At 46.0% G+C, this 25,598-nt stretch overlaps 3 protein-coding genes across 3 annotated transcripts; 1 reads left to right on the forward strand and 2 right to left on the reverse strand.

Moving 5' to 3' along the window:
• Positions 1–536: 536 nt before the first annotated feature.
• On the reverse strand, positions 537–17,927 carry itgav (integrin, alpha V). The gene is made up of 32 exons (XM_029529840.1): positions 17,425–17,927; positions 15,666–15,796; positions 13,667–13,758; positions 13,464–13,578; positions 13,240–13,301; positions 12,983–13,025; positions 11,759–11,881; positions 11,485–11,529; positions 11,366–11,409; positions 11,228–11,284; positions 10,982–11,034; positions 10,827–10,902; positions 10,579–10,708; positions 10,411–10,508; positions 10,078–10,171; positions 9,958–10,003; positions 9,539–9,646; positions 9,393–9,448; positions 9,168–9,322; positions 8,943–9,074; positions 8,800–8,867; positions 8,564–8,708; positions 8,052–8,144; positions 7,808–7,887; positions 7,426–7,506; positions 7,222–7,327; positions 6,973–7,131; positions 5,092–5,223; positions 3,386–3,499; positions 3,202–3,309; positions 2,943–3,062; positions 537–2,646 (listed from the first exon to the last, which is right to left on the reverse strand). The coding sequence occupies exons 1-32, from the start codon at positions 17,616–17,618 to the stop codon at positions 2,554–2,556; spliced, it is 3,153 nt and encodes a 1,050-aa protein (XP_029385700.1). The 5' UTR covers positions 17,619–17,927; the 3' UTR covers positions 537–2,553.
• Positions 17,928–20,844: 2,917 nt separating this feature from the next.
• Positions 20,845–21,771, reverse strand: LOC115062062 (olfactory receptor 6N2-like). The gene has a single exon (XM_029530682.1). The coding sequence runs from the start codon at positions 21,769–21,771 to the stop codon at positions 20,845–20,847; it is 927 nt and encodes a 308-aa protein (XP_029386542.1).
• Positions 21,772–23,655: 1,884 nt separating this feature from the next.
• On the forward strand, positions 23,656–24,582 carry LOC115062063 (olfactory receptor 11A1-like). The gene has a single exon (XM_029530683.1). It carries the CDS (start codon positions 23,656–23,658, stop codon positions 24,580–24,582), a length of 927 nt encoding a protein of 308 aa, XP_029386543.1.
• The last annotated feature ends 1,016 nt before the right edge of the window (positions 24,583–25,598 follow it).

A 25,598-nucleotide genomic window follows, 5' to 3' on the forward strand; every position in this document is an offset into this window, starting at 1 on the left:
CTGTCTATATTGAATTTAACTTGGATCCAGCTCAAGCTGTTGAATGAATAATATTGATCTGTCTGTGATAGTTCCAGTGAACAGACACCAAAGCACCCATCAGACGGATGCTGATGATCGCTGCCAACACACCAGGTCACATGAAATGTGTGTGATCACCTGCGACAGGCGAGAGCAGCCTCAATTATAACAATGACAACTGACTAAGAACTCTTCTGTCCAAACCGTTGGCATCTTTACACAAACATATTTCAGTTTTTTTTCATTACTTCAGAATCATTCTTGTATCTGTTCCTTCCTGGAACCAGTTTCAGGGACGCCTGGATTGGTGGTGTGGACACCGATCCACGTTACAGGATCTGTTTCTCTAGAGACAAATTGAGACAAGAGACAGCTGAATGAAATCAAGGACCATAAAATAAAGGGAGAATGAGGGACATCTTCCCATAGACTTCAGTGTCATCTGACTTGTACTGCCCGTCTCTTGTTCAAGAGCTCCCGCCATCTGATAAAAGAAACATCAAGACACAGCTGACTAAAAATGTGACCTAATCAGTTTATTTCAGTTCAAAGGTGACAGTTATTATGATTCTCTAAGTGAACGAATAGATACATCAAAAATATGCGGCTCTCTCAGTGATGCTGGAGATAAAACAGACAGAAGAATCTTTAAGCTTTAACAGTCACATCAGCCTGAAGACTCCCTGAAGCTTCAGGACCTTTGAAGGAACAACATTTACACCTGTTAATTTTCTCATTTGATCTAAACCAGCGCCAACATTCTGGAGTTCTATCTGAGCTCGTCTTATTGGTTAGTTGATGACGATGTCACTAATGTCAGTGCACCAATAAGAATTTAGAACTCAAAAAATAATTTCTAGATTTATGTTTGCATATTGAGCTGATGAGATGAAAATATGGATTGGCTCGTTTTAGTGCTAATTAAACAGCTACATCTAGCAGCTACCTTTATGCTAAGCTAAGCTAACAGGCTGTTGCTTAATCTTTTGTCATTGATCAATATTCTCAGAGAATTTCCCAAAAATGTTTATGAGTAACAAACAGTCATTGCTGAGTTTATGATGTTTCAAAATACCTCAGTATTCTCATCATTATTGTTTCTATTCAGACAACATGAAAACAACCTTTCAGCAAAGTCTGCAGGTGAGTCGGCCTGAACATACTGAGACCTTCAACAGCCCAGCAGACCAGAGTCTAACCTCCATTACAGACTGACTGCACATGCTAACTTTGCAAAGTCCACCATCTTAGGTTTTGGTGAGACATCAGCTACAGGATGCATTGTGGGGCAGCAGGGAAACGGTTGGAAACATCTTTTTATCGAGAAACTGCTCTTGATGATGTGACATGCTGTTAACAATCTGTAGTAAAGTTATGAACTTCAGCTGATGATCCTCACACAAACTATGTTTTACTGCACAGGGAATCTTAAGTCTGTTCCACCAAGTTATGAACGTGTTAGCTAACGTCAGCTCAATCTGCTGTAATCAAAACGTCATCAAATCCAAAGAAGGGCAGCATGAGCTGCTAACGTTAGCCTAATGTTAGCCTAAAACAACATCCAGGACTGACTTACAGTCTGTCACATCCAGTTCACTGGACATGCTAAACTTTGTAGCTGCCGTGATCCTGATACACTAAGAAATCATTTTGACTGTGATAAAGTATTAATTCCACAATCAATTATCAGTTAATTCATTCATTATTAAGTCAAAAGGTAAAAAAATATTCATCACAACATATTTCCTTTGTGCTAATCTTCTCATTTGTGAGACAAGAATCAGAATATTAGGTATACTTAATTGAAACAGTGATTTGAAGATTAAAACAGTTGCTGCTTCCTGATTGAACGACGGATGTTTCAAGGGTTAGTTCTCAGAGACTGTATGAAACAAGTCGGACTCACGACTGTTAGTCGTCACTGTTTTATAGAAAAAAAAAATAGTGAAAAACCTCCACCAGCATCAAACCAGCTTCCCACACACAGAGGAAGGAAACCCAGAATAGATATTTATATTTATATATTACTGTAACACTCCGTCTCTTATCAAACTAAACCTTTTTATCCAAAAATAGACCTGAAGCTGCTCCCGTTCATCTTATTGCTGCGGAGGAAGCCCTGAATCCTCATTATCAACGACACTTTCCTTCTGATCGTTTGTTGGCTGATGATGGTTTATCTCAGATTTTGATATTACTGGTTGCTGTCATACCCCCCCAGAGGAGCACATCCCTGTTCTGTACAGATTCTCTGCAGTTTTCAGATGAGTTAAAACATTTGAGTTTCTCAGCAGGTCTGGACTCTCAGACTCCTCCAGCTCCATCATTTGAGTTTGGACCAAAAAAACAAAACAGTGCAAAGAAATTAATTAAAACAACCCCCCTCCTGCAGGAGCTCCTCATTTGGCACAAACACAACATTACAAAAAACAAAAACACTTGGGCCTGTACCATAACCTCTTTGACCCTGACTCTATACCCACGGACTTTCAGTCTGGATGACCAGAGTGGCGTTCCTCCAACCTCTGACCTCTAGGCGTCAGTGTTGCCGTTCTCCTCCGGCTGCAGCTGCTCCTTCTCGGTACAATCCTCCTGCGGTGGGCGCACCCTCTTAAAGAAACCCAGCTGAGGAAGAGGAGGGCGTGGATTAGACCCACTCGTCTACATTTTCACACCCAAAGTTCCTCTCATGTGTTTGGGTTGTTTCCATCTTTATCTGATCAGGAGTTCTGCTCAGTAATGATGAAAAATCAATTCTTTATTCTGTCAACACAATAACTGACTGATTGGCTGTGACATCACCCACCGGAGCCAATAGGAGATGTGACTCTAGACATCATGACTGTCCCCTGATGTCAGCCGGTCTCAGACACCGAGGACCTGAAGAAGCCTGCTATCATCATCATCCTCAGTGTTCTCACCTTGTACATGATGAAGATGAGCAGCGCCAACAGCAGCAGTCCAGCCAGAATCGCCAGGGCCACAACCCAACCAGGGACGGGTGTGACGGGTTCGGCCACCCACAGCACCGTCACACTGACCTGAGAACACACACAATTGGACAATGTTGGACACCCTGTGTGTGTGTAGGAGGGACAGAATAGTGCTCTGTGATGCTGGACAATCACGTGTCTCACAGACGTCCCAGCAGAGATCTGTGTGTGTCTGTCTGTGTCTCACCGTGGTGCTGTTGGACGGCAGCTCTGGTGCCAGATTCTTGTACGGCATCTTAATGACTTTGAAAGAAGCTGTAGAACGGACCACATAAGACCGGTTCTGGTTCTCCGTCTGCAAGAGAGCGAGGGAGAGAGACGTTAAGAACACTCAGGGAGTTGTTGTTGTGGTTGTTGTTGTGTTTGTTTACCCGGAGGAAATTGTTGACAGCCAGTCTGGAGTAGATGAAGAGGATGGCGTTCTTCATCCTCTCCAGACGACCAACCTGACACTTCAACCTCAGACACTGAGCTGTGGAGCAGTCCTACACACAGACACACAAAGACAGACAATTTGGATGAACAGATTCTACTATGGGAGTTTTAGGTGTTCATACTCAATGTGTGTGTGTGTGTACCAGTGTGTGTAGGTCGTTCAGAGTGAGTGTGTGTGTGTGTAGGTCATTCAGAGTGAGTGAGTGTATGTGTGTGTGTGTGTGTGTGTAGGTCGTTCAGAGTGAGTGAGTGTGTGTGTGTGTAGGTCATTCAGAGTGAGTGAGTGTGTGTGTGTGTGTGTAGGTCATTCAGAGTGAGTGTGTGTGTGTGTGTGTGTGTGTAGGTCGTTCAGAGTGAGTGAGTGTGTGTGTGTGTGTGTGTGTAGGTCGTTCAGAGTGAGTGAGTGTGTGTGTGTAGGTCGTTCAGAGTGAGTGAGTGTGTGTGTGTGTACCAGTGTGTAGGTCGTTCAGAGTGAGTGTGTGTGTGTGTGTGTGTGTAGGTCGTTCAGAGTGAGTGTGTGTGTGTGTAGGTCATTCAGAGTGAGTGAGTGTATGTGTGTGTGTGTGTGTGTGTAGGTCGTTCAGAGTGAGTGAGTGTGTGTGTGTGTAGGTCATTCAGAGTGAGTGAGTGTGTGTGTGTGTGTGTAGGTCATTCAGAGTGAGTGTGTGTGTGTGTGTGTGTGTGTGTAGGTCGTTCAGAGTGAGTGAGTGTGTGTGTGTGTGTGTAGGTCATTCAGAGTGAGTGTGTGTGTGTGTGTGTGTGTGTAGGGTCGTTCAGAGTGAGTGAGTGTGTGTGTGTGTGTGTGTGTAGGTCGTTCAGAGTGAGTGAGTGTGTGTGTGTAGGTCGTTCAGAGTGAGTGAGTGTGTGTGTGTGTGTGTGTGTAGGTCGTTCAGAGTGAGTGAGTGTGTGTGTGTGTGTGTGTGTAGGTCGTTCAGAGTGAGTGAGTGTGTGTGTGTGTGTGTGTGTGTAGGTCGTTCAGAGTGAGTGAGTGTGTGTGTGTGTGTGTGTGGGTCATTCAGAGTGAGTGAGTGTGTGTGTGTGTGTGTGTAGGTCGTTCAGAGTGAGTGAGTGTGTGTGTGTGTAGGTCGTTCAGAGTGAGTGTGTGTGTGTGTGTGTGTGTGTAGGTCGTTCAGAGTGAGTGTGTGTGTGTGTGTGTGTGTGTAGGTCGTTCAGAGTGAGTGTGTGTGTGTGTGTAGGTCGTTCAGAGTGAGTGTGTGTGTGTGTGTAGGTCGTTCAGAGTGAGTGAGTGTGTGTGTGTGTGTGTGTGTGTGTAGGTCATTCAGAGTGAGTGTGTGTGTGTGTGTGTGTAGGTCGTTCAGAGTGAGTGTGTGTGTGTGTGTAGGTCGTTCAGAGTGAGTGAGTGTGTGTGTGTGTGTGTGTGTAGGTCGTTCAGAGTGAGTGAGTGAGTGTGTGTGTGTGTGTGTGTAGGTCATTCAGAGTGAGTGTGTGTGTGTGTGTGTGTGTGTGTGTGTAGGTCGTTCAGAGTGAGTGAGTGTGTGTGTGTGTGTGTGTGTGTGTGTGTGTACCAGTGTGTAGGTCGTTCAGAGTGAGTGTGTGTGTGTGTGTAGGTCATTCAGAGTGAGTGAGTGTGTGTGTGTGTAGGTCGTTCAGAGTGAGTGTGTGTGTGTGTGTGTGTGTGTACCAGTGTGTGTAGATCGTTCAGTGTGTCTCTGGACTCCAGGTCTCTCTTCCTGATGTGGTTTTTGTTTCTTCCTTCTGTCTCTCGTTCTTGAGGTGGAACGATGCTGGTGTTCTTCTGAGAGGTCAGCGGGTTCTAACAAACAACCACAGACACACACACAATGTCTTAGTATGTCTCTCAGTGTGTCCCTCAGTAGTTGTCTCTCAGTAGCTGTCCCTCAGTGTGTCTCTCAGTAGTTGTCTCTCAGTAGTTGTCTCTCAGTAGTTGTCCCTCAGTCGTTGTCCCTCAGTCGTTGTCCCTCAGTAGTTGTCTCTCAGTGTGTCCCTCAGTATTTGTCTCTCAGTGTATCCCTCAGTAGTTGTCCCTCAGTAGTTGTGTCCCTCAGTAGTTGTGTCCCTCAGTAGTTGTCCCTCAGTAGTTGTCTCTCAGTAGTTGTCTCTCAGTGTGTCCCTCAGTAGTTGTCCCTCAGTATTTGTCCCTCAGTATTTGTCTCTCAGTGTATCCCTCAGTAGTTGTCCCTCAGTGTGTCCCTCAGTCGTTGTCCCTCAGTATTTGTCTCTCAGTGTATCCCTCAGTAGTTGTCCCTCAGTGTGTCCCTCAGTATTTGTCTCTCAGTGTAACCCTCAGTAGTTGTCCCTCAGTGTGTCCCTCAGTAGTTGTGTCTCAGTAGTTGTGTCCCTCAGTAGTTGTCTCTCAGTAGTTGTGTCCCTCAGTAGTTGTCTCTCAGTGTGTCCCTCAGTAGTTGTCCCTCAGTAGTTGTCTCTTAGTTTATCCCTCAGTAGTTGTCCCTCAGTAGTTGTCCCTCAGTAGTTGTCTCTCAGTGTATCCCTCAGTAGTTGTCCCTCAGTAGTTGTCTCTCAGTAGTTGTCCCTCAGTAGTTGTCCCTCAGTAGTTGTCTCTCAGTGTGTCCCTCAGTTGTTGTCCCTCAGTAGTTGTCTCTCAGTGTATCCCTCAGTAGTTGTCCCTCAGTATTTGTCTCTCAGTGTATCCCTCAGTAGTTGTCCCTCAGTAGTTGTCTCTCTGTGTCTCCCTCAGTAGTTGTCCCTCAGTCGTTGTCTCTCAGTGTGTCCCTCAGTAGTTGTCCCTCAGTATTTGTCTCTCAGTGTATCCCTCAGTAGTTGTCCCTCAGTAGTTGTCCCTCAGTTTGTCCCTCAGTAGTTGTCTCTCAGTGTGTCCCTCAGTAGTTGTCCCTCAGTAGTTGTCTCTCAGTAGTTGTCTCTCAGTAGTTGTGTCCCTCAGTAGTTGTCTCTCAATAGTTGTCCCTCAGTAGTTGTCTCTCAGTACTTGTCTCTCTGTGTCTCCCTCAGTAGTTGTCTCTCAGTAATTGTCTCTCAGTGTGTCCCTCAGTAGTTGTCTCTCAGTAGTTGTCCCTCAGTAATTGTCCCTCAGTAATTGTCCCTCAGTAATTGTCCCTCAGTAGTTGTCTCTCTGTGTCTCCCTCAGTAGTTGTCCCTCAGTAGGTGTCCCTCAGTAGGTGTCCCTCAGTAGGTGTCTCTCAGTAGGTGTCCCTCAGTAGTTGTCTCTCAATAGTTGTCCCTCAGTAGTTGTCTCTCAGTAGTTGTCTCTCTGTGTCTCCCTCAGTAGTTGTCTCTCAGTAATTGTCTCTCAGTGTGTCCCTCAGTAGTTGTCTCTCAGTAGTTGTCCCTCAGTAATTGTCCCTCAGTAATTGTCCCTCAGTAATTGTCCCTCAGTAGTTGTCTCTCTGTGTCTCCCTCAGTAGTTGTCCCTCAGTAGGTGTCTCTCTGTGTCTCCCTCAGTAGTTGTCCCTCAGTAGGTGTCCCTCAGTAGGTGTCTCTCAGTAGGTGTCCCTCAGTAGGTGTCCCTCAGTAGGTGTCTCTCAGTAGGTGTCCCTCAGTAGGTGTCTCTCAGTGTGTCCCTCACAGACACGTTGAGGGGGTTGATCTCTGTGTCGGAGGTGCAGTTGATGGGCCCCTCGGTGTCGTAGCTGGTGATGTAGAGCAGGGAGCCGTTGTTGAACTGATGGGGCCACTCCACGTCCACGGAGGCTTTACTGATCGTACTGGGCCCGCTGTTCAGGAGCTGTCATGACAACACACAGTGTCACCGTGATGTCACACACTTCACTTTGTGTTACTGTCCAGAGGCTGCGTGAACTTTGTGGGTGTTTACCTCGTAGACGTGTACGATCTGTGGACCGATGTCGTCTCCAACAACAGGAGGCACTTTATGTTTCCAGTTGGCGATCGGAAGCAGCACCTGACCAGGAGAGGATGACCTGGAAGACACACACAGACACACACTCTGATCATTGATCACTTTTAACCCTCCGGTGTGTGTGTGTGTGTGTGTGTGTGTGTGTGTGTGTGTGTGTACCCTCTGATGGAGACTTTAGCCAGAACAGCCAGTTTGGTGATGCTGGACACACGGGGACTCTTGTTGTCAAACTGGTTGGAGCTGAAGCACAAAAAAAGAAACAGTGTTGTGTTAATTGATCCTGAATCCAGATGTGGGGACCTCCACAGCCCATGGAGGTCCTGGTGCTGGAGTACTGCCGACCTGACGACACTGTCCCAAAGTACACTGTTCATTCACAATAATGGATTTCATTTGTTATTAATTTAGGAATAGCTGTGATTAGTTCCTGCGTCGGGATGTCATCATGATGTCACTGTGATCCTGCAGATTTCTCTGGAACTTATTGTGGACATGAGAGGGACATGAGAGGGACATGAGAAATCATGACATCGGACGTCACCTGATGATCTGCAGGTCAAACTTGACGGACGTGTCCTCCTCCGACAGCTGGTGCACACTGAACCTCAGCTCAGCTAGAATCTGGCCAATCAGAGCAAAGGAAGAGACAGCAAAGCACCAATGAGAGAGGGAGAGGAGGGAGGAGAAGGCACACTGGAGGAGTCAGAGAACTTCATCAATGTTTCTAAATCTGGTCGCTCCTAAAACACCCAAAATGCATCAGGAGCAGTAATCTGACCACCAACCTTAGTTCCTCCCTTCATGGGGTTTCCCAGGTCACACACCACCACCTTGGTCCCGTTTTCATTCTTGTAGGCACAGGACAGCCTGGACAGGACCTATCAGAACCAGGAAGTGACATCATCAGGGTTACAGGACAGGTTTGTGTGAGATCAACAGACTTCAAAGGATGGATGGATGATGGACGGATGGATGATGATTGATAGATGATGGATGGATGGATGGATGGATGATGGATTAATGGATGCTGAATGATGGATGGATGGATGATGATTGATGGATGGATGGATGGATTGATGGATGATGAATGATAGATGATGATTGATAGATGATGGATGGATTGATGGATGGATGGATGGATGGATGATGGATTAATGGATGCTGAATGATGGATGGATGGATGATGATGATTGATGGATGGATGGATTGATGGATGATGAATGGATGGATGATGGATTGATAGATGATGATTGATGGATTGATGGATGGATGGATGGATGGTGCCCCCCTCCCAGACCTGACTGCGGACCACCCCAGTGAAGTCGGCCTGCTGTGGGGGGTATACGTGGAGCTCGGCCTCGTAGGCGCCCTCTCCCTGATTCTCAGCGCTGATCTCCAGGGTCAGAGCGTTGTCATCTCCAATGTAGATCTGCTCGCGGTCACTGTGACAACCGGAATGATCACCGTTGGTAACATGTCATAGGTCAGTGATTTTGTTGTGTAGCTGATTTGTACACTTATTGACAGGCCCACCTCTTCACGGACAGCTTCAGGTCTGGTTTACAGATATTGTCGTCTCCACAGTCCAGCAGGATGTGAGCCTGATGGAGGGAGGAAGGAAGAAAGTTCAGAAGAAGATAAATATCAGTTGTTCAGACAGTCAGTCTCACACACACCTGCTTGGTGATGTTGGATGGAGCCGACATGTCGATGATTGGCAGCAGTCCGGTACGGTCAGCAGCCTGCAGGTAGTCCAGACTGTACTCCATCGCCACGGAGATGGGCGTGATCTTATCACGGAACTCATCCTGGGGGGGCATTGATGGAGCTCAGTGTATCATTGTGCATCATTGTGTAGCTCAGTGTATTGGGCCCTGAGCTGGACCAGGACAACCCCTCACCCTCAGGAAGACGTTCTGCTCCTCACAGGCTGGCCCCCCTCCATTGCTGACCGTCATGTTTTTGGAGTACTGGAAGGTCCGGCTGTGCAGGAAGAGGACTCTCTTGGTGGACTCCTTCTGCTTCAGCCGGTCCAGCATCAGGTCCACACGGAAGTCTGGAGACAGACCAGAGATCAGGACTGGGGTCAAGAGGAGGACACCCACCAAACACACACACACACTTACTAAGAGAAGCTGGTGCTCCTTGTCCTCTGGCCTTCAAACAGTACTTGACCTTAAAACTGAGAAAACAGAGGAAGACCTCAGGTCATGTGACAGGAAGTCATATGAGTCTGTCTGTCCCCAGAGGACATTAACTGATCAGGACTCACCAGGACACAGGAGTGCTGCTCTCAGGAAGACTGCAGAGCTTCTCCTCTGGGTTGATGATCTGAGGTGTCATGTCCAACGTGGCGTTGACACTGATCACAGGACGGGCTCTGACACACACACAAAGGAGAGGCTGTTAGTGATCTGCTGCAGAACCCGAGCTTGTGTCATGATCATAATGATGATGTAACGTTCAGCAGACAGGACATGTGTGTGGATTGTGTGTTGTTGTGTTTATCAAGTGTAATTGGAAGCGAGTTAAACTTGATGATGTTGAATTAATGATCTGCAGAAACAAAGACAAACACTGAGCAGGAGCTCTTTGATATCAGGGTGGTCCACTCAGCTTCACACACACACACAGCAGGGGTCTACACAGACACACAGACACACACACACACACAGTATGGGGTCTGAATACCTGTATAAAACAGCTATGTCTGCTCCAAATGCTCCAACTATTAAATCTGAAAGACAGAAACAGCATTTTAGTCCTGCTGAGTTGGTGTGTGTGTGTGTGTGTGTGTGTGTGTGTGTGTACCTGGATATCCATTCTGGTCTATGTCAGTGTTTCCAGTCATGGAGTATCCAAAGCTAGCAGGCATGTAAGTGGACGCCCACTTCCCCTGAAGGACCTGAGACGAGACAACTACAGGTGAACACACAGCTGAGTGAGGATGAGAATGAGGAGGAAGATGAAGAACTGGATGAAGAGGAAAAGGTTATATACACTTGAATGAACTAGGAGGAGATTAAATGGCTCGTATTTCCTGACTGTCGCGCTCAGTGTGTCTTGTCAGGAACAAACTTGTGCTCAGAATAAAAACTGGGGTTCATGTGAACACAACACAGATGTGCTGATGGTGATACAGACCTGAGACGGTGTCGGGTCGGGCCCACGGGGGCGGCCATTGTGGATGTAGACCAAGCCAAGGTGGTCTGGGCCTCCATACGGAGCAGAGATGGCCACATCTGGAGTGGGGGGGCAGAGACATGAGCTGGGACAGGACACCTGGGAGGTGTGTGTGTGTGTGTGTGTTACCGTTGTAACCATCTTTGTCTAGGTCTCCCAGAGCTGTGATGGCTGAGCCATATCGGGCATAGACTTCCGACCCCGTCAGGGCCTGAATTTCGTGGAAGGAAAAGCCACCTTGACACAGATACACAGACACCTGGAGACACACACAAAGAAACAAACAGTAGTGGAGAACATGTTATACAAAGCTGAAGTGAGCTGCGGACAGCTGTGTGTCTGTGTGTGTTCATGTCGGCCTTTGTGCATCTACCTACCTGTCCCACCTCCCTGAGTTTTCCATCTGATCCTCGGTCCATGAAGAGAGGCGCTCCGACCAAAAGATCCACCAATCTGTCAACAAGGGAGTCATCATCGTCATCATGAAGGCTGGTAAACCAACAACTACTCAAAGTCACTGACACAGACTCACCCATCGTTATTAACATCAGAGGCAGCTACAGAGTGTCCGAAGTAGGCAGCCATCTACAGGAGGAGAGAAGGGGAGGAGTTAGTGAAGCGACAGTGAGTGAGTTTTGGAGGGGGGACAGAAAAATGAGGAGGTACTCTGTCATTAACTGTGAGATGGCTGATGGCTGACTCCTCCCCCTCCAGTGCCATCAGCAGTGTAGTGCAGTTTTCAGGTGGAGGGGGTGGAGTCAGAACACCTGTAGCTCACCTGAGTTCCTGTGAAGTTCACCATGGAGTCCATGGTCTTGCCGTTGAAGATGTTCACCTGAAACAGAGCACAGGAAGTCAGCTGTGGCAGTCTGATGTCATGTGGTCCTCAGACAGGAAGTCAGGAGTGAACACTCACATAGCCCAGAGCTTTCTCCCCTCGAGGTACTCCGGTCACAAAGTCTGCAGAAAAGAGAGCGCCGCAGGTTTGATTGCCTCGTACTGACACGGCGCCTGATCACAGACTGTTTAACTCACCTTCGATTCCGTCGTCATTGAAGTCTGCCACCGTCACAGAGTACCCTGCACAGACACGCTGATGAGATCATGTGACCAACATCTGACACCATGTGACCTGTCCAGCCTCCTGACCACACCCACTGGTCAGTCACATGGAGGTCACTGTACCCACTGAGATGATGTATTCAAGTCTGCTCTGTGAAAATCAACTTTTAACAGTTGGTATTATTTCTGATGGCAGTGTGTGTGCGTGTGTGTGTGTGTGTGTGTGTGTGTGTGTGTCTGTGGTTACCAAGGTAGCTGTCATCATACTGAGCCCCAGCTGACTTGGTGGAAAGAGTTTTGGAGAACTGAGAGATGAAATTTGTGTCAGCCTGGGAGAAAATCTCAGAGACGTCATCAGAAATCAGCTGACCTGAGGAGACAAGAGGGGAACGGAAGGAAACAGTAGAGATGGTTAGAGAAACTCTGAGGAGGTGAGCTAACAACAACAGAGTTTCCCTCCAAGGATTAATAAAGTATTTCTGATCCTGAAAAAGAGAACAGGAAGAGAACACAACCTGAAGAACTACAGACTGTTACACTTCAGAAAAACACACAACCTGTAATTAAAGGAGTCGACGTTTTAACAGCTGCCTAATCAGAAACAGAGCTGTGTGTGTCTGTGTGTGTGAACGCATGTGTGTGGGTTCAGTCAACAGGAAACAATAATTAGCTGACACACACAGGGGGGAGAGAGGCTGACTAAGGGTTCAGGATACTCTCTGTCACACCCTAAAACCACACAAACATGAATTATAACACACTGCTGATACACACAGAGATACAAACATGGATTACAACACACAGACACACCCTGTCTGGACCTGAACCTGCTGCACTTTCTGACTCTACTGTAGTCCAGTATGTAGACCAGCATGAGGACTGGTCTGGGACTGGTCTGATCTCCACCCATAGAGGGAGGAGCCGCAGCCACAATGACTCCCCTCAGCCTGTTCATGCTGATGCAGTAGAATCACAAACCACAACAACAACACACACAAGAGCCACACAGCAAAACAATGTTCTGGACAATGTGGAGACACTTTTGCCGTCCTGCAGTCTGGAGCCTGTTCCGATTCTGACTGAAGGACATGAGTCAGAAAGTAGTTGTTCTGCTGAAATAACAGCACAAATTTGTGTTCATGTTGTCATGGTGTGTGTGTCTTTGTATTTGAAACTTTTCGTCTTCTTCTGCCTTCGGAGTCAAAACCTCCACAGACCGTCAACTTCAACACTTCTGTGAGGCATGGTGGTCCAGCAGGGCAGCTCGGGGTTTGAACCCCAGGGGTCTTTGTGTCCTCTTGTGCTTCCAAACATGAACTGGACTCTAAATCAGCTGAAGGTGTCAATCAGAGTTTGTCTCGATATGTCTGTCCTCTGATGGAGCGGAGACCTGTCCAGTGTCAGCAGTGATAAGCTCCGCCCCCCAGCTGGGTGAAAAATGATGTGGGCTAAGACAGAAACACACACTCACCCTGCCAGTAGAAGCTGCCTGGTCCTCCAACCACAACTCTGTTCTGAAACAACCACAAAGACACAGGACAGAGTCAGGCCCACATGAACTGACAACAAGAGACCAGTCCACCACAGCTCCCTTAGACCAGAACCATCTGTTCCAGGTCCATGAACTGTCACCCCACCTGAAGAGATGAACTAATGTGTACCCAGACCACAGAGACCTTTGACTGGACTCCGAGTCTGAGTGAGTCCAGGTTAGTTCTGGGGACTCACCTTCAGGAAGTCAGCACTGAAGCCGGCCTGGCAGAAGCCCTGCCCCTCCGGGGAGTTGGCCGCTGGATGGAGATCAAGCATGTTATTATGGGTCAAATGACATGAAAAGAACTTTACCGACACTGACCCCAGAGTTTAGTGCTGACCACAAACACACACAGCAGTCCACAGCTCTCATGCACATTAAGTCAGAGGAGGAGGAGGAAAGAGGAAGAGGAACTGACTTGATCTGCAGGGGGAGTACTCCACCACTTTGTCCTCCTTTTTCAGGTAACACGTCCCCACCGGCTCGCGCTCAGACACACCAAAGGTCGACCACTGGTACAAAGGAGCACAGGCCTGGAACACATAGGTCAGAGTCTGGTTTAGGGTCCGGTCCGGGATTCCCCAGTCAGGTCAGGGGTGTGTCCATGTTGTTGCTCCTCACCAGGATGTATTCTCCACCAGATCGGACCGAAGCTCCAAACCACTGCTTGGATTTAAACTCCATCTGATCCCCATTTTTGTTTGTCCTGTCAGCTGCAGACATAAACACACAACATCAGCTCAATATGACAACTTCAGTATTAAAGAACATTTGGACCTCACAAGTGTGTCTAAAATCATGTCTTGAGAGGTACAAAATGTTTTTGGTTCAGCTTCTTCATGTGTGAAGCCTCAGGAGGGAAACTCAACATGTGACTGATGACTGGACACACCAAACAGACTGAATACAGATGCTTCAGCAGCTCTTGTTCTAAATGATCATCTGAATTATTAAATTCTCTTTTTAATTTCCTGCAAGACAGAAAACTAAGTTAACAGAGTGAACAGGCTCAGTTTACTGATGAGGTGATTAGCTTATTGCGTTACAGTCGAAATGTGTGTTCTTATTTTAACCACAGACCAACTTCCTTTGAAGAGCTGACCCTGTTAGAGCCAAACACACAGTTCAGATGAAATTTCAACATAAACAAGCAGTGATGAAATCAGCTCCAGTACAGCTCCATGTAGACCAGAACCATGTCCTGGCTGAGCCTGGAGACAGATCAATCCTGAATCCTGGTCCACGGTGATGTTGGCAGATTGTGGGGATGTTTGGGGTTTTCCCATCAGGAAGGAGAACTCCGGTCAGCTCAGTTAGTCAACATCAGACGGAAACAGAGAACCATCCCAGTTTGGCAACTAGTCAGATATCTGAATGTGTCATTATGGTGGTGAATCAGTCCACTGGTTTCCTACCAGGCCATTATGGGCTGAATGACTGTGTGACCACGACAACAGTCAGTCTGTTTGGACTGAGTCTGCCTCACAGGGTCACTTATATGAGGGCCCGGACCTTCAGAGACCACAGACCAGATATATCTACATATATACACACAGAGAGAGCATCGTCTGTTTTAAACTCACTTCCTGTTCATTCTGACACGGAGGGAAAAAAAGGTCTATCAGTATAAATATATGAAGAGCTAAAGACAGTTTGTGCCCAAACTGAAAACAGAAAAACACAACAGGAACAAAAGATAGAGCATCATGATGCAGCAGCCAGAACAGCAGAGTCAGACAAACACACAGCTGCTGAGAGAGGCCGAAGACCTCATCAGACCAGGTGTGTGTTCAGGTCGGTCCAGGTGTCATCACTGGACCAAATGTTGCCCAGCAACCATGACAACACCCAACTTTGTTGTTTTCAGGTCCTTGGTGTTAACAGTCAATACTACTAACATCAGAGCAATGAATCGTGGGATATGCAGGACTGTGATGGTCAGAAAAGGACACATCTGAAGGGACTTGGATGCAACATCATATATGACCATTAGTTGAACGACACTTTTCATCATGCAATGTGGGATACTTTGAGTCCACTATAGAAGGCCTGATACTCTGTTAGAGGGAGGAGACAAAGAGCTCTCATTGGCTGTTTGATAAAATGAGTTAAATATGAATGTGAGGCATCAAAGTCCCACCAAGAGACACTGACAGACCAGAAGTTAAAAAGACCAACAGAAGAGAAGCTTCAGTGGAAGACTGATGAGCGGTGAGGTTCTCTGAGACTCGGTCTGCAGTAACGGCGAAGGACTGATGAAGCTGTGCTGCTGGTGTCTCGTGTCAGGACACATTCAGGAATTTGCTGTGAGGTGAGAGGTGTATGGACTTGTCTGCTGTTCAACACCTAATATATCCAGAATGTGTTTAGGCTTATCCACTCCAGTTATTGGATGAGGACAAGGACAGATGTTTATCACTGCAGAGATTCATACAGTCACATTCCTGTCTTTGCTCAAATACATTCAATTTCTTCTGTTCATATTTAGAATTTTGGAGTTTTCCTTTCTGCATGGTCTGATCCTTATTGTTGATGTCCTTCTACGTTATCTACATCCTTTTTAACCTTTGAGCTTTCTTAGTCTGGCTGTGTCACGGAGTAGGTGAAGAGTGTTCAGTACCTGAGTTGTCAAATTGCAGCACCTGACAGTTGGAGGAGCTTTTCCAGGGGCAGCTGTACACGGCTCCTCGCTCCACAACGCTGCTGTCCCCCGAGGTGTTGGCCCGAGGAGCTCCAATCAGAACGTCTGATCTGAGGAAGAGGAGGAGAGTGTTACACCTCCACACACACAACGGTCTAATGTGATGCTGCACAAACTGAACTGACTCTAATCTCTCAGTCATACGATGGCTGAAAGAGTCTGTGTGTGTCCATGTCAGGTAGGTCTGCAACTCAACAGTGTCTTTCATTAGACTCTCACTGCCCAAAAGATCAATACAACATTTAAAACCTGGATCAATGAACCACGGTGTCAAAAACCAGACCCTTCATTGATTGGAAGAACCCTGTGGAAATACAGAGGAAAACAGAGGAAATACCAGGATGACGGTCCCCAAACGCACCACTGTATAGAACAGATTCTGAGGATCTGGTCAGCAGTCGACAAGCTGAGCGGCTCAGAATATGAGCTGATCACCGACTCAGACAGAAACTGGGCCGAACACTCAGCCTTTGTTCACAGCAGCCTGTTTCACTCAGGGTTTATCTGAACACGTTCCTGAAGACAGCAGAGTGTTTGGAGGATTAGGACTCACGGAAAAAAATTTTAACTGTTTACTCCGGTGGGGGGGCGGCCGGCTCTGCCAGGCTCCGAGCTGTTTATAGGACACTGGATCAGTCCGATTGATTTACTGTGTTGGAGCAGTCAGCAGACCCACATTAAAACATCTGAGGAGTTTGTTTCCTGTCCGAGTTCACAACTGGATTTTACTACAAAACACACAACAACACCGAGCTGCTTGTTCACACTGAACCTCTGAGTCCAACACAGAAGTTAGAATTACTCCTGAGCTCACACCTGCTTTGATCACAGCAGGAGATCACATCAGATCAGATCCAGTTTGTCCTGTTGCTGTTGAGAACAAACGAAAAGACAAAATGTTTCCAGACCAAAAACCTGAAAATATTGAACACTGACTCAGCTGGAACATGAAGCTCAAACTGAAGGTGTGTTAGACTGGTCCTGCAGCAGATCTTCATCCATGAAGGCTCTAATGTTCAGTGTTCTTACTGCACAATAGTTCTGACCATCAGTTATTGATCTTTTTGATTACTGTCCATGTAAAAAATAACTGAATTTGCCAGCAACCACAACTCTGACCAATAAAATGGATAAAGTACATTTATAGCACAACTCTGGTTGTGTTTGGACACCACAACACATAGCCAATGTTAGCAGGATCTGTGAGTGCCACAATCTAGCGAGCCCAGAGGCCTTCACTGGCTCCATTGGCTCAGTTTTCCCTGAAGTTGGCATATTTTTGGGAGCGGCTGCTTCCACACAGCTTTTAGGGGTCGTGAGGTGAAGTTAGACGGAGGAGCAGACAGACTCCGGGCTGACTCACTTCCTTCAACGTTCACACCTCAGATAGAAGTGGGACGAAGTCAGAATTGGCGTTGGGACAGTCCAAAAAACAACACATTATTCATTCATTAAAGCAGCTGATTGGGATCAATACAGAGAATCATTTCATCTGAAGGGAACTGTTCCGATGAGGGAGGTGTCTCAGGTCGGACTGATACTGAGTCCCCTCAGAGGTCAAAGGTCAGAGGTTAAAGGATGACTTTGTTTCTACGGTTACATCTGAATTTTAAAAGGAATCTGCTTCAGGTTCCTGCAGTCTGGACCAGGTTTTATCTGGACCCTGGAGTCCCCTTACTGTTGGGTCCCCGGCGGCCTGAAGAAGTCCACCGAGAAGCCGAAGTAGCTCCGGTCCGGTCCGGAGAACACGGCCGGTCTGCTCACATCCAGGTTGAAGGAGCCGCTCCGCTGGAACTGAGCCCAGACCAGGACCAGGACCAGGACCGGGACCAGGACCCGGACCCGACCAACAGCCGACCGAGCTCCGGCCATGGCCGATGACCGCTGGAAACACCGAGGAGGATGAACCCGTCAGCCCGGCAGTCCGCCCGGGTCCCCGAGGCTCGTCTCCGCCGGAGGAGGCTCGACGCAGCCGGCTGTAAAGCTCCGGAGAACAGGAGGCCGCCGGGAGCACTCAGTCTGACCGCATTTCAGGCTCCGCAGCCGGCCGCCAACGAGCTCGAGTCGGTCCGGAGGAGTTAGCTGGTTTAGCCGAGAACAGCGACAGAAACACGGCAACAAGCTGCGGGAGAGGCCGCTGTGTGTGTCCGTGTGTGTCTCTGTGTGTACAGCTGACGTCAAGCCAGGATGTCAAACCGCATATCCGGCTCTGTTCTTTCAAAACAAAAGCCGTCCCGTCTGTGTCTCTGTTTTAATAAACTGAGGACCTCACAACGAATCCGGATCCGAGCCAAGCTCTCACGGAGACAGAACACTTCAACACAACCGGGCCTCTTTGGACCTGATGGTCAGTGGACAGATGGATCTGTAGGCTCTTAGGCACCAAACTGGACCAAAGGTGGGGTCGGCGTGCTTTTACTTTGAAGGCCGTGTCGTACTGTGTGTTCCGGTCTATCGTTGTTGAACTTGACCCAGAAGACAACAGGAAGTCCATTCTTTATCAGGCTGGGTGAGGTCAGGGGGTTTTGGGGCTGTGAAAGTGAAAAGCACAGAGTACTGATCATAATGTTGTGTGTCTGTCTAACACACACACACACACACACACACAGACAGACACATGAACTCTGTGTGACCTTCAAAACGTGTCTCTGAGTTTGTTTTGACCATATTTGGTCATCAGGTGATCAAACACTCAGCTGTGTTTGTTTTCAACCTTTCTGGTATTTTAAGGCATGTTACATTAAAATTGAATAGACCAATAGGAGCGTCCAAACAATTTATGGAAACATGTTTGCCACGGTAACAGTGATGACCACAGCAACTTTACTGAGACAGATGAACCCTACTGTCCCCTGTCAGCTGAGACGGTCAGATCCAGTCCAGGTTGGTCCAAAGTTAGGACAGACAAGTCTCAGGTCAAGTCCCAAGTCAGGAGGAACTGGACTGTATTCATCGAGTCTGGAATCAGATCCAGTTCAAGCTTTTAGCCCCGAGGAGTCGGCCCCTGATGGCCTTTGATAGAACGACGGTTTAAGGCTCTTCAGTCCAGATACAGGTCCAGGTCAAGAGCTACTCAACCATGAAGTCCAAAGTCAAGAAAGGTCAGGGCAGTCCAGGTCCAGTTTGACTGATGGACAGACTGAAGGACAGACTGAGGACAGACTGATGGACAGACTGAGGACAGACTGATGGACAGACTGAGGACAGAACAAAGGACAGAATGAAGACAGACTGAAGGACAGAATGAAGACAGACTAAAGGACAGAATGAGGACAGACTGAAGGACAGAATGAAGACAGACTGAAGACAGAATGGAGGACAGAATAAAGACAGATTGGAGGACAGAATAAAGACAGACTGAAGACAGAATGAAGACAGACTGAAGACAGAATAAAGACAGATTGGAGGACAGAATAAAGACAGACTGAAGACAGAATGAAGACAGACTGAAGACAGAATGGAGGACAGAATAAAGACAGACTGAAGACAGAATGGAGGACAGAATGAAGACAGACTGAAGACAGAATGGAGGACAGAATAAAGACAGACTGAAGACAGAATGAAGACAGAATGGAGGACAGAATGAAGACAGACTGAAGACAGAATGGAGGACAGAATGAAGACAGACTGAAGACAGAATGGAGGACAGAATAAAGACAGACTGAAGACAGAATGAAGACAGAATGGAGGACAGAATAAAGACAGACTGTTTTTCTTCTTATTTGGCCATGAGCTGCTCTGAATGTGTTGCAATGAAGTGTGCTGTAAAGAATGTGTGGCAGGACTCCCAGGGGGTTTGGGGGTTGGGGGGTGCGTCTGTGTGTGTCTGTGTGCATCTGTGTGTGTCCATCTATGTTTGTAAGGGCCAATTTGTATTTGAGACCTTTGCTGTCCTCAGTGGGACAGACCAACAAAGACTGCCTGAAGGTTTGGACATGGTCCATGATCTTAGAGCTCAGGGGAGGGGCTCATTACTGTCATTGCACAAATGTGTGTGTTAGTGTGGTGTAATACACACTGAGGGAGTGAGGAAGCATTCTTGTGTATTTGTGTAAGACAGAGAGAGACAGAGACAGAGAGAAGTGTAGTAAATGACTGCAGTCCGAACTATGGCGATTATGTAACCCGGTCCCATGTAGTGTGTGTGTGTGTGTGTGTCTGTTGTTGGTCTCGATCTTCTGATGTTTATGGTTCATTTAAAGAAGTTTTTGGACTCAGAAGGAACTTCCTGTCTGCTGGCTGTTTGCGGTGTTACATTGTTCTTGTTGAAGTGTGTGTATGAGTGTGTGTTGTGTGTGTCTCAACTTGGAACAGCACAACAGTTTGAAGGAACGTAAACAAGATCAGTTCAGTTGTTCCACATGTGGAAGGATCATCCGAGTTGCAGGACCTGCAGATCATTCCTGCTGACAGAGTGAACTCCTGACTAACACATTCACACTCAACCAGCTGGTCTTCTGGTCTACCATGTCCCAAACGGGTCCAGCTGAATCCAGGTCTGGAGACCAACCCAGTAGAGACGGTATTTGGAGGAGAAGTTGGATCTGACCTTCTCCATATATTCTGAATAAATTTCAATACAGTCTGACTTTTTTTTGACCGGTGGGGAGTCCCCTGATGGTCAGCAGATAGGATAATGGTTTAAGGCTCTTCAGACCAGAGTCCAGGTCCAGGTTTAGACACAGTTTCTGGTCTGGACGCTGGTGTGGTCCCAGGATCCTGACTGACTCAGCAGAAATCCAGATCCATTAGACCAGGTCAACTAAAGACCACTCAACGTCTCATTTAGCTCATGAAAACAGCTAAAAGGAGAGTATCAAGCCTCAGCATTCATATTGATATTGTTTATATCACCTGGGTCCTTATATATCCATAAAAAATTCATTTTTATATTCTTTTGATTACGTATCAAACTTTGTGTGTAACTGTGATTCCTGTCAGAAAATATCAGTTTAATTTCTGGTGACTGAAAAACAAAGAAAAGTCACAACACTGATCAGTTGTGAAAACATTGCAGTTGATAATAATCTTTATATAATAATTCAAATATACTTTCAACATCCCAACATTACATCACAACTTCTTTCGTGTTAATACGTCAGTTGATTTCAGCTTGAAGGAACAGCTTCTTCAGGTGTTTAGAGATTTCCTTCATTTTCAGCCCATACATTATCGGATTAAACAGAGGATGATACATGACAATTTGTAATGTCATTATCAAACGTACAGTTTTGGGGAAATCTGATTCCAGCTGAACGGTAATGACATCGAACGCACACAGACAAGAGAAGTTAATTAAAACGATCAGGTGCGGGAAACAGGTCTGAGCTGCCTTCTTCCTGACGTCTCTGCTGCTCCTGTAGGAGATCAGAAGAATCCTGCTGTAGGTGAACAGGATGAAGAGCAGAGGGAGGAGCGCAACATTCAGCAAAATCACCATGTCATGGATAATTTGTGCTCTGGAGATGCCACACTGGAGTTTGTAAACTGTGTTGTTGCAAAAAATCCCTTTCAACGTGAAGCTGCAGAGTTTTTTATCAGCACTCAGTCCGGCAGGCACAGCGACCTGCGAGGCCGGCAGGAGCCAGGCTACCATCAGAAAGACAATCACAGTAGTTTTCCTCATGATGGTCGGATACTGCAGAGGTTTACAGATGGACACATACCTGTCGTAGGCCATGGCCGACAACAGCAAGAACTCTGAACCGCCTAAAGAGTAGAATACATGAAACTGAAGGAGACAGGCTGAATAAGAAATGACCTGTTTCTCTGATAAAAAGTCGACCAAAAGCTTCGGGTAGATAACAGAGCTGAGAAGAACAGAGTTGATCAACAAAGCTGCAATGAAAATGTACATGGGCTCATGGAGGTTTCTGTGGATCCAGATCAGATATACAATGGTGGAGTTAGTGCAAATTATTAGAATATATACAATAAATATACAAATAAAATACAGATATCTGTATTTTTCGACCTCCACATACCCACCAAGAGTAACATAGGTCACATTAAATTCATCATCCATTAATTAATCTGATCAAAAGAAGATCATTCAACAGGGAAGTTCTTATAATTACACAGGAAGTGCCTCTGTAAACCGAGCGAACATGTCAGCTGTAGCTGAGTGTTTTACCTGACCGCTGATAGAGAGCTCAGCTCCAGGACTGAGGCGGCTCAGTCCACTCCATGTTTTTATCAGATCCTATCATCCTCCATGGATCTCATTACTCTTTTCACCAACAACTGCAAACACATAAACAACTTCATCAAACTCCAGAGGCCCAAAGTTACGGTTACAACTTTCAGTGCAAAATAGGTCATTGAACTCAGCAGGACCTGCAGGGAATCATGGGAAACTGTGAATGTGAACTCAGATTACTTGAATCTCTGTAATCTTTCCTCATTTTCTGAAGTGTTCTGAAGTGAAGGCATGAGGGTTTAAATTTACAGGGAAAAGAAGGAACTGGATTCATTTATAAGTGAAGTTCAGAAAAACAGTTTGAGCATCCTTCATTGACTCTATGACTTCGAGTTGGAATTTTATCTGCCAGCCATCTTTGTGTTTTGAAACATGTTGAAATCATATTTGGAGGAGGAGGTGGATTGTACTCTCTCCTGACTGGGTGGTAAAATTTGTCAATCACTCAGTGCCCTGCCCCAACACCTCCACTCCTTCCTCTAAATGGAGCATCATCCCGATCCCAGCTCCAAAATGGTCACTTCTGTTGCCCCACAACCTTATTTTTGTGGGGCAACAGAAGTGACCACTATGCCACCGTGCTGCCCGATATGAATATCATTAAGAAGACTATAAAGTGTGTATGAAGTGAAACAAGCTTCCTGTAAACCTGAATGAGATGAACACTAAAAGACAACAGGAAACTAGTCATTGCATTTCTGTAACATACTTTAGTAAAAGAAGCAGAACCAGGCCTCGAGGCCGCAGATGAGAAATGGTGTAGAAAGGTTTTTGAAGTGAGGTTACTTTGAAATAATCCGGACACATGGAAGGACTGAAGCTTCAGCAGGAGGTGAGCTTGGTAAGAGTGAAACACTACATCTATTCCAGTGTTGCAGGGAGTTCAGGTAAAATGGCCCACCTTCAGTGGAGGTAAGGTGGAGAGTCAAAGGTGTTACAGAGGAAAGACTCAGGAGAAATGAGTCTGAAGATTTTCTTTGGGTTCACTCAGTGAACGGACCCCCCATTGGGACGGCCTTGTTGGCAGACAACCTTTTCTGGAGGAACACAGTGTCCAGGGTGGAAGTCAGCAAGACCTGGAAGTATCTGTGAAGTATTCCAGGCTTTGATTTGATTGGGGTGACCCTTGGTGGAGGCCGATGAGTCGCAGAGTGAGGTTGACGTATTCTGGATGTTTTATACTTCCATGCTGGGAAGTGATCTGCATATTCAGATGCATCTGGAGGGAGTTTATGGACATTATTTTAAATATTGTTCATCAAGGTTTGAACAGGTCATGTTTGTAAAAGAGAATCAGTTCTCAGACAATTTACCTGGTAAAGTAAAAGAAAAAAAGATATGTGGTTCTTTCTTCATAAGACAAAGAGACATAAAAGCTTTGTTAAAAACTGTAATGTTGTCCTGAGGACTGTTGTGATGTCACACTGGGCTGTGACTGGAGGCCTCCAGGGTTTGATGAAGGTCTTTACATGTTACAATCTATTCCAGAGGAAAGTTTAATGAGATCCATGGAGGCTGAAGCAATATTATAAAACTTTCCACAGACTTTATCAGTTGACTTTCTGACTGTTGAGATGAACCATCATCAGGTTCAGTATCAGTGAATGAATGACACTCTCAGGCTGATTTTTGGAATATTGGGAAAGTCAGAGTCCTTTTTACTTTTCACTCATGTTTATTGTTTTACTTGGCATCGATTAGACTCGATTAATGGATGATGAATATAATGTGACATATATAACTCTTACTGGACATGTGGATGTTCATAAACACAGATATCTTTATTTCTTTATCTTGTTTACAGTTTATATTCTAATAATCTGCTGTAATTTCACCATTGTGGTTCTTATTTGGATCCACAGAAACCTCCATGAGCCCATGTACATTTTCATTGCAGCTTTGTTGATCAACTCTGTTCTGTTCAGCTCTAATATCTACCCAAAGTTGTTAATAGACTTTTTATCAGAGAAACAGGTCATTTCTTATTCAGCCTGTCTCCTTCAGTTTCATGTATTCTACTCTTTAGCTGGTTCAGAGTTCTTGCTGTTGTCGGCCATGGCCTACGACAGGTATGTGTCCATCTGTAAACCTCTGCAGTATCCGACCATCATGAGGAAAACTACTGTGATTGTCTTTCTGATTTTATCTTGGCTCATACCTGCCTGTCATATTACAGTTCCTGCTGTAATCAGTTTGAATATGAAACTGTGTCATTTCATGTTAAATGGAATTTTTTGCAATAACTCTCTTTATACTCTTCACTGTGTAATTTCAAGGTCACGGTCTATATTTGGTATTGTTGCCATTATTATGACTGGCCTTCTTCCTCTGCTTTTCATTCTGTTCACATACACCAGGATTCTGGTCATCTCCTACAGAAGCTGTAAAGCTGTCAAGAAAAAAGCAGCTCAGACGTGTTTACCTCACCTGCTGGTTTTAATCAGCTTCTCCTGTTTATGTGCGTATGATATTATTATAGTTAGAGTCGGCTCAGAGTTTCCTCAAACTGCTCGTTTCATCATGACTTTACAGGCGATTCTGTACCATCCTCTGTTTAATCCAATTATTTATGGACTGAAAATGAAGGAAATCTCTAAACACCTGAAGAGGCTGCTCTGTCAAACCAAAAGGACGTGATGTATTAAAATGATTAAAATGATGTTAGCCATTTCTTCTGTTGTGGTGATAGGGGGGGGGTAAGTGGGTTTACATTCTGTAGTCATCTTAATTCATCCACAAATATTGTAGTTTCTAATTTCTTTATGAGGTTTGTGGTTTGATCCCCATCTCTTCCAGTACAGTATACCAATTATTCTGAACCTGACTGATACCAAACTGGTGATTCGATGTGTGAAGTGGTCGATAAGACTAGAAAGGTTTGATGTAAATAGTTTCATTGGTTCCATCATGATCTAGTTCTCAAACCAATTGTTTCCACAAAGGGCAACACAAAGGACAACAAACACGGAAATTGATGGGGTAAGAAATAAACCAATATCAACAGCTTCAGGTGTGATCCTGTGAACCCGCTCGCAGCAGCTCAGTCAACAGACACACCTGTTCTACAGGTAGAGCAGTCTCAGCCCTGCACTCAATAACACGTTCCTCTCACTGACTTTTTCATATGTATGTAAAAACAACAATATGTGCTTACTATAATGATGGACAGTGACTAAAATGTATGATCTGTGAAAAGCACATAGATTAAATATTTAACGTATCTACAACTGATTACAGCCACAAATTACGCCCATTATAAATTTGACATGCGCAGTTCACCCTTCCATCCCACTGCCGAGGACATTGGGAGGCGGGGCTTATTCCTGCCGCCATCATTATTCTGTAAATGACAGTGAAGCCTTGTGTTTGTTCTAAACATAGACACAGAAAGGCCCCAGGCCGGGAATCGAACCCACGATTAAAATAATAATATGCCAATTGGTTGTGTGGCCATTCATAACGAGGTGACACACTTCAGTACTCAAGTTTAACAGCTAGGCTACATTTTTCAAAGCAGCCAGAGGCTTGCCTTAATTAGCCAACATTACACAAAGCTAATGCTAACTTGCGTGTGTGGTGCAAGACAACTGAGTTGTTGTCGTTGTTGTTGTTAGCCTAAGACAAATTATCCATCATTCACTTTCTGCTCTCAC

The sequence above is a fragment of the Echeneis naucrates genome, chromosome 21, assembly GCF_900963305.1.
Source record: "Echeneis naucrates chromosome 21, fEcheNa1.1, whole genome shotgun sequence".
In the NCBI taxonomy this organism is placed as follows: Eukaryota; Metazoa; Chordata; class Actinopteri; order Carangiformes; family Echeneidae; genus Echeneis; species Echeneis naucrates.